This window comes from Pagrus pagrus, assembly GCF_965226575.1.
Source record: "Pagrus pagrus genome assembly, chromosome: 13".
Lineage (NCBI taxonomy): Eukaryota > Metazoa > Chordata > Actinopteri > Spariformes > Sparidae > Pagrus > Pagrus pagrus.
The window spans coordinates 12383648-12398305 of NC_140197.1; the positions used below are offsets into that span (position 1 = coordinate 12383648).

A 14658-nucleotide genomic window follows, 5' to 3' on the forward strand; every position below is an offset into this window, starting at 1 on the left:
GTGAATCGAGTGAGAAAAACTTGCCATATTGACAAAAAAAAAAACCCTTTTAACAGGGTCTTCTCCATTCACCAAAAAGCTGATGATCACTCTTTTCTGGTATTAAAAGCATGTTTTGTTTATGAGGGCAGATTTAGAGCGCTTGCACATGAATGTTTGCCAAGAGTGTTATTTCCACCTGTGTCTATAATCAATCCTCATCTGTCATCCTGTCTGAGGTCAGTGAGGAGACAGCAAAGATAAGAAACCAAACAACATTACGCTGCTCTGACAGAAAGCATCTAATTATTTGTCCAAACGCTTTAGTAGACAAATCTTCAACACAACTGTCTGTGTCTGTTTCGCTCTGGCCTACATTCCCTGATGTACAGTGCTGAGGAAACAGGAGGCCTTTGAACAGGAGGTTACACAAGCATCCGTGTGGCGCCACGCACTCCCTACACCTTCCAGCACTTTTATTTTCCTGTTTTTATGTACGACAAAGGACAGGGACACGCTGTACACAGATCACCACATACCTACTCTGTCATCAAGCACACACACACTAACCCTGGTCTTCCCATCAACCCTCACCTTTGTCCTTTATCTATTCTTTTCTCATTTCACTGATGAAGATCGATATGAATCTGTCGCACGTTCAGTCAGTCGGTCACTCAAAGCTTCCCTGTCTCCAGGGAACAATAGTCCTCGGCCGGCGACTGTGAGGAATGTGGCTGTTTTTTGAGGTTGAGCATCTAAAAAAGCCAGGAATGCTGGGAAAACACATCGAATCACCTTCCCCTCGCCTTCCACTATACGGTCAAGGCCAAATAGTCGGGTGCGCTAGCGTCTTTGCGGGCACCGTGACTCAGTCGGTGTGTGTCAAACCGCTCCTCAGCCTCATCAGACAGGAAGTTGTACCTAGCGATGGGCTGAAAACACAGGAAGTCGATATCAGCGTGCCTGGAATTCCAGCATTGTGTTCCCTCTGCAGAAACAAGAAAGGCTTGTGCATCACTCAATCGCACAATATGTTCATGATATAAATGTGCTTCGCCTCACACATGCACATACAACACATGTGTATGACACACTTGCTTCAAGATACTGGCAGAGCTGAATACTGAATACTCTGCACAGCCCTGTTAGGCGAGACGGATGTGCAGATAAACAGAGCAATAAATTAGATAACAATGTGAATTTGTGTGTGTGCATTTGTGTGTGTGTGTGTGTCTGTATGTGCACATGGGAATGAGAGAGAGAGTCTATACGAAGCTCTCAGCTGCCAAATAACTCAGGTTTCAAGTTGCTGACTAGTTTGCAAAATACATTCAAATCTGATCAAGAAAAAACTGTCAGTTAACAAACAAATCTATGCAGACTACAGAACCAATACTTCTTTTATTGTTGTCACTAATCTGTTATCAAATATTATAAATTCAAGTACAGTGTCAAACTTGAATGTAACAGCTTCATCTGTTAACTATCAATAAATATTTGTTCAAATAGGATTCATTTTTTTCAGGCAGAAAAAACAAAACTTTCTGCAAAATCATTGAAGTTGTATGCAGATACACGTCTGTTTTTATTGACATTTTTGTGTGTTTACAAAAATACACAAGAAATGCTTTCTTTTTTTACAGTGTAACCTGACAATGTCGCACCTGTGAAGAAATAAACACACACACACTGGTCATGTGCTCAGGTTAACAAAACACAAAATCCATCCCCATGAATAAAAATAAAAATGCTAAAACTGATACTTTTTGTAATCATAAATGTCTGTGTGTCTGTGTGTGTCTGTGTGTGTTACTGTGTGTTACTGTGTGTAGGGTAGATCGGGGCATCCTGTCACAGGTAAGACGTCACACTGGCTGCAACTCCGACACCAGAGGGCGCTTTTTAAACATTCTCACAGCGAACAGATGCTGTTTACTGTTCTGAAGTCATGTTGCCCTCGACATTTAGTTTATGTGACTGTAATTTGAGGCGAGGACAAGTAAGCATGTTTATATTGTTTTCAACAGCATAAAGGAGAGAAATGGTTTATTTTGATACCAAATTGAGAAAGTCACTTTGAATTATTTGTTTTTTGTGCATTTGATCTGCACAGACTTATGAATCTTTGTTTCCTACAGTAGACTATTCGTATATTTGTTATTTGTTAATTTATTAATTTACATGAGTTCCTGTTTTGACCCTGATAGAGCCCTGGTATTAAGAATACATGTATATATAAATAAAACTTTTTTACTGTAAAAAACAAGCGCGTCCTACTTATATACATGTTCTTATTAGTTGAAAAATATAATGTGATAATTTACCAGCATAGTTTGACAACTTACCCAGTGATGAGGCAACTTGTCACTAATGCACATGCTGTTCTTAACCATTTATAACTCTACATTAAAAAATAAGATTATACATTTGTGTACAAGAATGTATCATTCAATCTAATTTGGAAAATGAGTGACTGTGATGTACTGAGACTCTCCCCTTTACTATAATACATGAGATAGAGAGTGAAGCGGGGAGACGGACAGGGATCAGTATAACCTCTGACAGCTAAAACACAGACGGTGCTGAGGCTAAGTGTGATGTGAACAGACAGGTCTGCCCTACAGAGTCAAAACACAGCACTGCAGTTATTATATCATATAAATGCTGGTTTTAATTTGCAGTATCCACTGCCCTACAAGCTTGTGTCACACTTCATGCACTCTCTGCTACAATACAATTACACAGCTGAATCAAAAACTGCTTGGCTATATCAAGTGAAAGCTAGCTTAACAGATCGCCAGTCTTAGCTAAAATTAAAGCTTAATTGACTTAACTGAATTCTTATATAATCTGTAATAAAAAAAAATATTTGATTCACTGAGAGCTTGGTAACAATTCATTTAGTTACTCATGACTAATGAGGTAGTGGGTAAATGTAATCATAATGTAAGAAATGACATATTCACATTAATTCATTTGTGGATTCATTCGCTCTAAATATCAGACAGACCTACCCTTGTTGATATAAACATGGTGGACAAAATAAGAGAAACACCTGTTGGTATGAGGCACAGGCACATGCTTCGGGCCTTATTGCCACCAGGGGGCTCGGACAGAGGACGATGTTAGATATACTTTTCATGTAAATACACGACTAACCAATTATGTATGAACACCGAAACATAAATAGATAAGCTAAGATATATACTAAAAAATAAACTAAATGAATGAGTATTATAATAATCATGTGGCGTTTAAGTAATTTGGTTTGTTTACCAAATATAAACACGTGTGTTACGGGGATGAAAAAAAAGGAATCCTGTCCTGTAATCTAGCAAAACAACAAAAAACACCGCCATAAACTAGGCTACATCCGCCAACATTACACTTAAATCAACACCTCTCTAAAAAAGTTCCAACAAAAACTGATGATAACCTTCATGAAGGCAGGATTAATTGCAGGATAGTTCTCAGGTGTAGCTAATAAACTGGACAATGAGCGTATGTAGAAGCAGCTTGTCAGCCAGCCTGCAAACACTGAGCCTAACTTTATGCTTGTGTGTGTGCCACTCACAAAACCACCCGTATTTCACAAGTTGACCATACGGCCTCGTACAAAAGTGCAGCAATCAATTGCAGACATTGCAGTAGACAAAGTAGAAAATACATGTCTCATGCATTTAAGGTAGCTAAAACAATTGTTATTTCATTTTGAAATGTCTCTGCAGGCCTGAACACTCGACAGTGCAGGTGCCACACAGCATGGCAGTATCAGCCCATCAGCGTGTAGATAACATACTGTATATATACGTTCAGCAACACATAGGCTACAACATTGACAACAAGGTCCTAACTTCACACACCTCTGTGCAAACACGCATACGTGACCACAGCGAGCATGGCAGACAGCGAAGTTGCACACTTTTTCCCCAATGACATGGCATTTTACGTCATCGTCTTCAGCTGTGAGACAGGAGCCACATTTGAGGAAGTGGCAACAAGGTTGACGCTTCAACACAGTTCTTAGAAAACTGTGGGTCGATTCAGATGTGTGTGAACCTGTAAAGAGGAAGTAAATGATCTTCATTTATGTGCCATGCTTGAAGTCCATCTCTTAGATTCACATGCACTGCATCCACAGGCCCAGCTCACTACTGCCCCCCACTGGTCAGCCAGTTGACCTGATATCAGGTCAGATAAGCTAAATGGCTCTTAAACAATTCATTCTCATGTTTTAAAAACCATGATTGCATTTTTCACATAGAAGGGAAATGAGAAGCCTATAAAGAAAAACAAGATATAGATTCATTGTCCTGAGGAAGTCTGATAGGTCCTCCTTGTACATGCTCTTCCCTGCAGGTTCGGTTCTGCTCTCATGTGGGCTGTGGCAGGAAGCAGTACCCCGAGGCCTGTGTGTTGCCTCCCTGAGGCCAGGCAGTGAAAGGTCCCGAGGTGTAATCTGGAGGTGGGGGGCTAATGCTGGGCTCATCGACGACCGGCTGAACGTCCGTCTTATCAGGGCACAGCGTGGTATCTGGAGGGTGTTGGTCCTGTTCAGGGCTGTCGTGCTTGTGTGTGTCTGTGTTGGCATCACTGTGAGATACGAGATCCTGTGTGGACCTGGAGACGTTGAAGCCTGGCAGACATACGTAACCTTTACCATACAGGGTGAAATTCACCGGGGAAGGAGGCGCAGCGTCATCTGACGGGGTTTCTTTCTCTTTCTCTTCATATTTGACATCCACTGGACTGTGGTTTGTCTGTCAGATAGAAACAATGCTGTTAAGTATGTAACTTAAAGGGGCAATATGTAGTTTTGGAGAAGAAATTCAAACTATTGAAACTTTTTCTTCCATAACTGAATAAACAAGCTGTTCTCAGAGGAAAATAAGGTCCCCAGAACACTGTTTGAAGCTAGAGAGGTGGCAGGGTCCGCCACATATAAACAAAGTAAAACAGTAAGAAACTGTGCTGTCCTTTAAGGTCACTCAGTTTATTCAATCATGAAAACAAAGAGGTTTTAAGGATTTTTCTCTTCCGATTAAAATTCTTCCCCAAAACTACAACATGCTCCTTTAATGTCTGCAAACTAACTCATGTTTTTCTTTGTTAATTACACACAGGTGGCTCTTCTGAGTTGTTTCTGTTCACAGTATGTTTCTATAGTACTCACGTTGTAATATAGCATTTTACTTGATTTCATTTTAATTAAAGGTATAGTTCAACATTTTGGGATTTACACTCAGTTGTTTTCTTGGTGACAGTTAGATGAAAAGATTGATGCCACCATCATGTACAGTGAATATGAAGCTGGTTAGGTTGGCTTAACAGAAGGACTGGAAAACGGGGAAAGTGCCCGTGCATGTGCAAATGTGGCCTCCCAGCCCCTCTACACATCACTAATCAACATGTTGTATCTTTTTTGTTTAATCATACTTTATGTGCCGGGCTTATTCATGTCCGGGAACAAGGACAAATGCATCTGGCAATGAAATAGTCTCTTACCTCAGACATTGTTAAAAACCACATGATTGCACTATTTTTCTTTCTTTCTTTTGTAACTATGGGCAATTTTGTGATGAAATATTCTCCATTTCAAAACATTTCCTAGTCGTCCTTTAAGGATGACGCATGTTTGCAGGGTTAGAATTAAAATCAAACATCCGATGCACTTTTAGGAATACATCATGTATGTCATCAGTGTTTCAGCAGATGTAAAACACAAGAGCAGAAAGGTTTTGAGTTTAAAGGTGCAATATGTAAGAATTTGCCACCTAAACCACGCCTGGAGCAGCCAGTACTTCCTGATAGGACACTGACTGGCTTCACGAGGTCACAGGATCATGTGATCTTGCAAATACGGCTGCCTAGCAAGGTAAGAATGTCGGGTCAAGTGTGTGAGATGTTTCCAGCACCTGGATACCCGACAGATGACCCCGACTGTGGCTGTGAGTAACTGACCTGACAGAGGATGTACGGCCCGCTGAAGCTAAAGGAGGAGCCGTCAGAGCTGTTCACCTCCACAGCAAGAGACGGCTGGTTATCACACTTCCAGCAGCCCTCGTCCCGCCTCAAATGCTTTTTTCCGCTGTCCTCGGCTGGCCACAGCGAAGCATCTGAGGAGCTGCAGGGAGACACAGAGCGGAAAGTGTTTTTGCCAGATAACACAGAACCGTCTGTAGTTTATCCACTCATGCAACAGAAGAATTTGTTTTCATTATCATTATCTGCCGGGAAATGTAAAGCGTGAAGCGCATTACCATGTCGATACGCTGTCCATGCGCTGCACTTTGCACACGGTGGTGCTCTCGCTCTGCATAAAGGTGCGGCTGTTGGCAGACTGGATCACAGAAATACATTGTGATTTACAGGTTACACAAAATGAGAATCAGGTGAACACAGATATGCAGAAACACTGTAAAATAATCTCTTCTCACCTTGATCTCGGAAAGGATTTTGCTTTTGCCCGGAGAAGGAACCGAGTCCACCCACAGAACCACCCTCCTGTTTGTTCAGAACACAGCATGTAAAAAGAGAGTTTTCTTAAAAATGCCAAATCCAACCTTGAAAACACACTTCATTCAGCAGGTGGGTTAGAGTGCTCCTGTCGTGCGAGATAAGAGATGACGTGCTTAAACGTTTTAGGCTTAGTAGCTTCATTTGACTGCATTTTAGATACAATTTTGTCAAATGCATTGTCTATTATGTTCATCTGATGGCTGCAGTTATACTTTATTACACAGGACTTTAACTTTTAATTAAGTGCTCAGGCAGTCATATATGGAGGAACAAAATCAAAAACAAATAAAGATAGAAATTAATTGGTCAATGTATTTATTTCTGTGTCATGTTCCCTTTTCTTAAATGTAAAGAGAAATGGAGGAACATAATAATAAAGTAATAAAGGACCTCTGACAGGCAGGAATGGTGTAGTAGAGTGTGAGGAAGACTGTGACCACCAGCGCACCGATGGAGAAATAGATCAGGGCGTTGATGGACCAGGTGGCTGAAAACAGAACAAATGATGAACATGATTATGATGATGAACATTCATGATGTGTATATGATGAGTGCAAGCATCTGTGACATCTGACTGTCTGTACCCTCATCTGATTTCCAGCCCACAGGATCAGTCCAGGCCGATGGGATTCCCTCGTAGCTGGAACTGTGTCCAGGTAGGACCAGGGACCTGACCCTGACCAGGTAGTCCTGGGACGGGTCCAGTTTATCTTGCAGGATGGACAGGGACATGGACCCCTCTGGAATGTTTCTGATAGGATTGCTCGAACAGTTCTGAAAAAGATGTTTGATTAGATTTCATGAGCTGCTTCACTATGTTACTACAATGTGAGCGTTGTGAGATGTTTCTCACCCGATCCTTCCTGTAATAGCAGAGCTGATAATTCAAGCGGATAACTGAAGATGTGCTCGCTGGTTTGTTCCAATCCACGATCCAGTTGCTGCCTTTCTTCCTCACCTTTACCTGCTGTGGTCGGTCGGGACGAACTGTGCAAAAATAGATTAGCTCGTTGAAAACAGAGAGTTGTAACCGAGAAGTTTATCTTTTTTATGGTTTTCAAAAACGTTTCATACGTGGGTACAATATCATTTATTCAATAACAGCTAGGAAATGAGAATCCCTAGTAGCTGTCTGTCTGTTTCAAAACCACAAAACTACATAGTGCTCCTTTAACTTTAATCCTGATTTGCTTCAGTTTTATGCATTTACAGTTACTGACCGTTAAATGCTGCGTATGTTTTTTTGGTGAATATTTAGACAAGTGTGTGAAGCGTAAGTTGTTTTTCATCAGAATAAAACCCAGCCATCATATTGTCCTTGTAATAAACTGACAGAGATGCAGTAGTGCCATTTAAACACTAGGTGGGGGCACTCAATCACATCACAGCTGCACGTCTGCACAGCTTCCTGCACTTTTTTATCACTCCATTGTGTGTTTTCTTAATTTGGCAGGACATGTTACCTCGCCTCTGCTCGGAGGGACGCCCCCCCCCCCCAATGCCTCCGCTCAATCTCTCCCATGATGCTCGGCCCTCTGCCTCGTGTCCACTCACTGTGTTTGGGGGCCTCGAAAATCTTGGCATTGCGTGTCGGCTGGAGCTCCAGCTGCTGATGTGCGGGGTCTGCGACAGCCAGTGAGCAGCTGTACTTGAGCACCGTCCCGCTGAGGTCAGGAGTGACTGTTGGGTTCACACAGCATCTCTCAGACCTGAAGGCAGGGATTGAAAAGAGAGGGGGGCACTCACATGAGCGAACGAATGAGTAGTATGAGGGGGGTATTGCCGGTGTGCTGCTCAACTTACGATGCAGACTGCTTGCGTCGACAGGACAGCTGGTAGGTAATGACTTGAGCCAGCTCTCTGCTCACCTCCCAGCTACACATCACCTTCTTCTCTCCATCCAGCACACAATGCAAACTGGGAACCTGCCCAGCATCTAGAGCCAGAGAGAGAGAGAGAGAGAGACAGAGCTAATAGCAACAGCTGCAAAGCTCCAGACTTTTCCTGGGCTCCAGTAAAAATGGACAGAGGGAGAAGATTAGAAATGTGAGGAAAGGAGATAAGGAGCAGGGTCTGGTTGAGAAGAAAAGACCCTTCTGGAGTAAAATGATCCAGTATGTTAAATATGAACGGTGTCAACGTAACACATAATAGTGAGGATACACAATTTTGTTAGTGTGTTGCATTTATGCTTCAAATGCTTCCTTTGACTCACCCTTTTCAGTCTGCCACGTCACCACAGGACTCCAGAGGCTCCACTGAGCCACGCTGGCCCGGGCCCTCACCCTGGCTTCGTACCTGTGACCTGGAAGCAACGACTGTTTCTCTAGTTTCATGCTGGTGTTTGCGACATCCTCAGTCTGCAGGGAGAAGCAAACGAGATGTGAGTTCTGACAAAATACGTCAGTCGAGGTTGAGGAAATGTTTGAAACAGAGCATTTTTCTTGCTGCTCTCAGTGTACGGTTTTTAATGATATATGATGTACAATGTCCGTATTAAAATGTCTTAAAAAGACGATGACCTTTGCTAGAATGTAGATGTGCACAAACCCAGAGAGACACATAACTGTGTCACCTGTCACTATGACTTCTGAGGAAACGTCAGATGATCTGATATGAGGAGCAGGAAGGAAACCAGCTGATATAAATAACGTAACTAGTAAAAGACTTCAAACATGACCTCATCCCTGAGCATTTCTAGCTATGATGGTGAACATGGTAAATATTATGATTTAGTAAATGTTAGCATGCTAACATGTTAAGCTACAATGGTGAACAGGGTAAACATTATAATTTGGAAAATGTTAGCATGCCAACACATTTTCACTTAACACCGAATAAATGTTGGCTTGTTATTGTTAGCGTGACTTTAGCATTAGGTTAAAACACAGCTGTGAGAGGAGTTGACATTTTCCAAATGATTTCCAGAGAACCACTCACTGTTTGTTTATCACTACTAAATATAAGACAGGAAGCTGTTTAAATGTCAGTTATTGTGTTTGATAGTGTCCATTAAATGCTACACTTGTGCAGTTAAAAATAGACTAATCTAATTTAGTTAAATTAAAGTGTTTCAGATATGCTGCGCTAACCTTTCAAAGCCCACTCAATGATCTGAAAAACAGTATTTGTCCATACAGTACTGTGTCTAGTGGTCACAAAGCTGGTGGCAGAGCCTGTACAGTGTGTTTGATGCTAACCGTCCATATGTCCTGTCCGTCTGTCCTGTAGCTGAGCTGATACGTGATGTTCTGGTTCAGGGAGGAGGAGGACGGGTAGGGGCTGGACCAGCTGAGCCGTCGGCCTCCGTCACCTGCATCATGTGTGAACAGATCGACTGGTGGGCGTGTTCTCACTGTACAACACAAACACACACACTGTCACAAGTCATGTCACTACTCAATTAAAATGTCTCAGCAGCAAAATTCATTTTCATCACAGGAAAGGTGACGGACAGATGTGGTGTAAACTCACAGTGCTGAGAGAGATCCAGAGGCTGGTGCTGGACAGATGTGCAGAGCGTCCCTGTCTTATTCTCCAGGAAGAACACGGTGTGTTTGAGGGTCATGTAAAAAGTCTTTGTTGGATATCTACACTGGACTGTCCTGTGCTCACCTTGTACTGAAGCATTGTGAGGAACACACGGCTCACTGCAGAGACATGGACACAGAATGGTGGGACAGAAAACTTTGACAAATTACCCATAATCCTTCATTATGTTTTGATCAGTTTTAATATTTCAATACAGTGTCACACGAAACACTTTCTTTGATTTCAATCTCTCTACTGGTTTTACCTGTGGTTGTCCTTTTTGAACCGGAGCTGCAGCGTTGTGTCTCTGTGTTCCCTCCACTCGCACTGGACGTAGGATACGTAGTTGTTATAGCACTGTAAGGATGTCAGCAACTCTGGGAAGGCAGGAGGAATGACTTTGGTCAATGACTGTGCTCAATATATATATACTGTAAGCAGTTGTGGAAACATTATTCATATGTTTACTTAAAAATGCAATATGAAATTTTAAAACATTAAAACAATAAAATCATCAACAGGATGTGAAGCAACAACGATTTTGATGTTATTTTAAAGACGTCTGTGTATTGTGTCACAGGGATATCAATTAAAGTTAGCATGCTAACCAGCTAGCACATTCTACTTCAGTAAGTGATGTCCAATAGTAAGCAACACCCACAATTCCCCGGTGCTCTGAGCCCTCAGTCCGGGCAGACTCAGCTAATACGACTGCAAGCTGCACGGTTAACTGAGCCTGCTAGCGAACAGTGGCCACAGTTAGCAGCAGTTAGCGGTTTCTCTTGTTATATGCTTTCCCCTATTTGTTTGAATTAACTGCATCTTTAATTAAAAGTAGAAACACAACAATGTAAAGATACTCAATTATTAAAAGCAAAATATACATAAAGTAAGGAGAAGTACTTGTAGTGTATTATGCGCAATTAGTAAATGTTAGCATTCTAACACATAAAGCTAGGATAGCTAACATGGTAAACATTATTATTTTAGAAGTCATTTATAAAGAGTCAAAGAGTCATTAGGTTTTAGACTGTTGGTTGGACAAAAAACATAAAACAAAACAATTTAAAGACATCACTTTGGGCATGATGAGCATGTTGCACTTTTTTTGACATTTTATTGACTAAATGATTAATTGTGAAAATTACTGTCCGGTTAACAACAACAACAAAAGTCATCATTAATCGCAGCCCTCAGCATATTAAAGGACTATCAACAACAGTGTTAGCAGCATTTTTGTTGTACTTAGCTACTTTAGTTTTGCAAAATGTAATCGTGCAGGAATATTTCTGTCCTAAAAACCTTTTTTTAATTTAAATCAAATTGAAAATTAGAAAACATAAAATCTCTGTATCATGAATCATAGAATAATAAGGAAGTTCGCTCCACCAGAATCATGAAAAAGATTTTAAAAGATGTTTAAAAGTCGATTTGCATTGATATTTTCCACTTTTTAATAATAAAATATTACTAAAAGGTGCACTAATTAGCTTTGTGGAAGAAAATTTAATCACACACATAAATAAACTAAATAAATAAACTCTCTTTGTTTTCATGACTGAATAAACTGAATGAACAAACTAACCTGAAAGGATGAAACAGTTGCATATAGAGGAGATAAATATTTCTGAATTTGTATTATTGAAAGTGAAGTTAATATTGCAGAAACTTACCGTTCTGTGAGACGCTGCTCTCCTGAATAGAACAACGGTCTGGACCAGAGAATAGAGCCAGAGAAGGGAGTGCTGACCAAAGCATAACCCAGAAGAGAGGCATCATTTCTGGGACCAGACACAGCCTTTGTTTTTTTTCTGAGGTGATCTCAGGAAACTATATTGTGCATTTTCACATCCTCAAGAAGTCTGCTGATGAGAAGGGAGGTCGGGTGTATAATCAGAAGTGCAGTTAGAGAGAGAGAGAGAGAGAGAGAGAGAGAGAGAGAGAGTTGGTTCATTTACTAGAAATAATGAAGAAATGAGTCACACACTAGCAGCACTCACTTCCGCTTTGAGTTTCTGCTTGTTGTGGGATATCACCACACATCCGCGTGCCTCTTATCTCCCTCTCTCACACTTGATATTAAAAAGATGCACATGCCGTCTCTGGAGACACACATCCACGTAAAACACCCAATATGACACAGATGAGCGGTTTTACAACTCTACTTTCTTTTAGGTTTGCTCAAATGTTTAATAGCTACTAAACAGGATTTTACAATAAAACATTTAGAGACCAGTATGTCATTTGTTTCCTTTAAGTTGTAAATGTCTAATTTATTGTTATTTGGTTTAGTTATTTTCATTTTTCCTTTCAATTAGATTATTTTTGCACCCAAAACCACATTTAAAAGTGCACTATGCAGTTTGAAATATATCAAACTACACATAATATATAATATAACTATGTAGTTTTTTGAAATTTAAATGTTCGTTGACTGTTTTTTTTTCTGATGCCTAAACAAAGTAAATAAAAAAACTCTCTTTGTTTTCATGACTGAATAAACTGAAGAAACAAACTGACCTTAAAGGACAACACAGTTTCATACTGTTTTACTTTGTTTATATGTGGCGGACCCTGCCACCTTTCTAGCTTCAAACAGTGGTGTGGGGACCTTATTTTCCTCTGAGAACAGCTTGTTTATTCAGTTATGGAAAAGATAAATATTTCTGAGTCATTACCTCATTAATATTGTAAATATTAAAATTCTGAGTTTGAATTTCTTCTCCAAAACTACGTAGTTCCCCTTTAAGTTTTTGATTTGAGTGTGCGTCTCTCTAAAACTTGCCAAAAGTCCCTTAAAATCCTTCATCAGCTTCTGATAATTATGCTTAATTAATTATTTCTTAAATCTGTAGCCTCTAAAATATACTTAGCTGTAGATCCCAGGCACACAAACAATAAGAAATAATATTTAATTTTAAAACTACTTTTTTGCCTGATTTGTGTGTGAGGAACCTCTTTTCAAGGCGAGAATATCTTCAAATAAAGCAAGAATACGCATTTTAAGAAAGGAGAAATAATGTGGAAAGAGAAAGTAGACTAAACAAAGGACAGTTGAGATCATCTCAGCGTAGAAGAATAAATGATAAACCAAAGGGGAAACTTCAAGGATCGCTCAGGCATAACAGACTCCACTTCACGCCTCTGTAGCTGCTGTTTACAGAAGCAGGTTTGGGGGAAAACCCATCAGGAGAATGTGGGAAGCCAACAGAGACTCTGAAACCAAATAACCTTCTTTTGTCGTCTGTAGTGCCGTAGGCCGCACAGCAGAGCACTAACAGGTCATGAAACCATCAGCCACTCAAAATCAAAGGCAAACAGAGTTGAACCCAGATATAAGCATGGAAAACCTGCATATGTAGGGAAATGACACAACGACAACAACGTCTACAGAAGGCCTGAGAGGCAAGAGAGAACAAGAAATGTAGTGATCCATTTACCGAGTCTGATCTAAACTGTTTTCCGTTAAACTCACTTTTCTTAAAGTCTTAAAGTTGTATTAATAACATCTTATGTAGAAAAAACATTGCTTAAAAAGTATATATCTATATTACTTGTAGAAAGGTGCATAGTAAAAGTATCTCTTTTCCTTAAAAGCATTATTATGATTGTGAATTAATCATTTAAAAATGCTCGTCGGGTCCAAAATGAATGTTTTGTTTATGTCCGTGTCAGAATTCTGACCGTTGGTTCCAGCTTCTAACAACGTTTGTCAGCCAGTGGTTTGAGGTAGTTGGTATGAAGAGTCTTTGGTAGCTTCCAAGTTGTGTGGAAAGAAATGTTGATCCTTACAATATGTGCCCAGCATACTGTACTGCTCAACGTCAGCTAGCTGGCGTTAGTGACGTTAACGTTAGCTAGCATTAGCGACCTAAGCCTCAATTTTTTTCCCCCACCTGCCTCTCAGGACTTCCGTAGAAAGACGACCTCAACTCTTTCACTGTAAACTGACTTTTTTCTTGTTGATCTTTGGATGACGGGATCAAACAGCTACATTGCTACATTACCCATGTGTCCTGTATGTCACAGTATTCCACAATTCTTGTCTCTTAAGAAATTTACTGTAATTCAGCTCATATCTGAGTCACAGGACGCAAATGAGCAACGCTGCATTTCGCCAGTCAACACATTTTGACATCAGCTCTAAAGAAGTCCAGTTGCCTTTGACTTCCTATCAGATGCGCCCTGGTATTATTATGGCAAATGTGAGCTGAACAAACATAGATAACACTAAACATGAATGTTTTTGTACAGACAATTACAAGCAGTGAAATTATATTAACTGTAGTCTTGAAAAATATGACACAACTTCAGTACTGATCAACCATTCACACAATCACATACAGTAAAGGTTACCCACCTTACATGATTTCCTTTGTCCGTCTGTCACCATTGCCTCCTTCTAGTCAGCTCGTCCTTGTGAACACTGTCGAGAACTCTGTGGGAGTTTCCTCTGTGACGAATTTAGTTCCCTCTTTCTGTCCACAGCGACATTGTATGTCATTCTCACTTTGAGGCACCATCAGCTGTTTTAATTTGCAGCCTTACTACGGCTGCTGTTTCTGGTTTATCATTTGAAAACTCAGATTCATCTGGAGATACAGCTGCAGTGGTGAAAGACAGGTGCAA

At 40.5% G+C, this 14658-nt stretch overlaps 1 protein-coding gene across 1 annotated transcript; it reads right to left on the reverse strand.

Annotated features, from left to right (window-relative positions):
- Positions 1-1513: 1513 nt before the first annotated feature.
- csf2rb (colony stimulating factor 2 receptor subunit beta) lies at positions 1514-14432 on the reverse strand. Its single transcript, XM_084370604.1, has 15 exons — positions 14390-14432; positions 11703-11891; positions 10295-10406; positions 9973-10148; positions 9699-9853; positions 8714-8858; positions 8302-8434; positions 8053-8207; positions 7352-7485; positions 7083-7272; positions 6889-6985; positions 6417-6483; positions 6240-6319; positions 5941-6103; positions 1514-4739 (listed from the first exon to the last, which is right to left on the reverse strand). Exons 2-15 carry the CDS (start codon positions 11806-11808, stop codon positions 4353-4355), a joined length of 2100 nt encoding a protein of 699 aa, XP_084226730.1. The 5' UTR covers positions 11809-11891; positions 14390-14432; the 3' UTR covers positions 1514-4352.
- Positions 14433-14658: the final 226 nt, after the last annotated feature.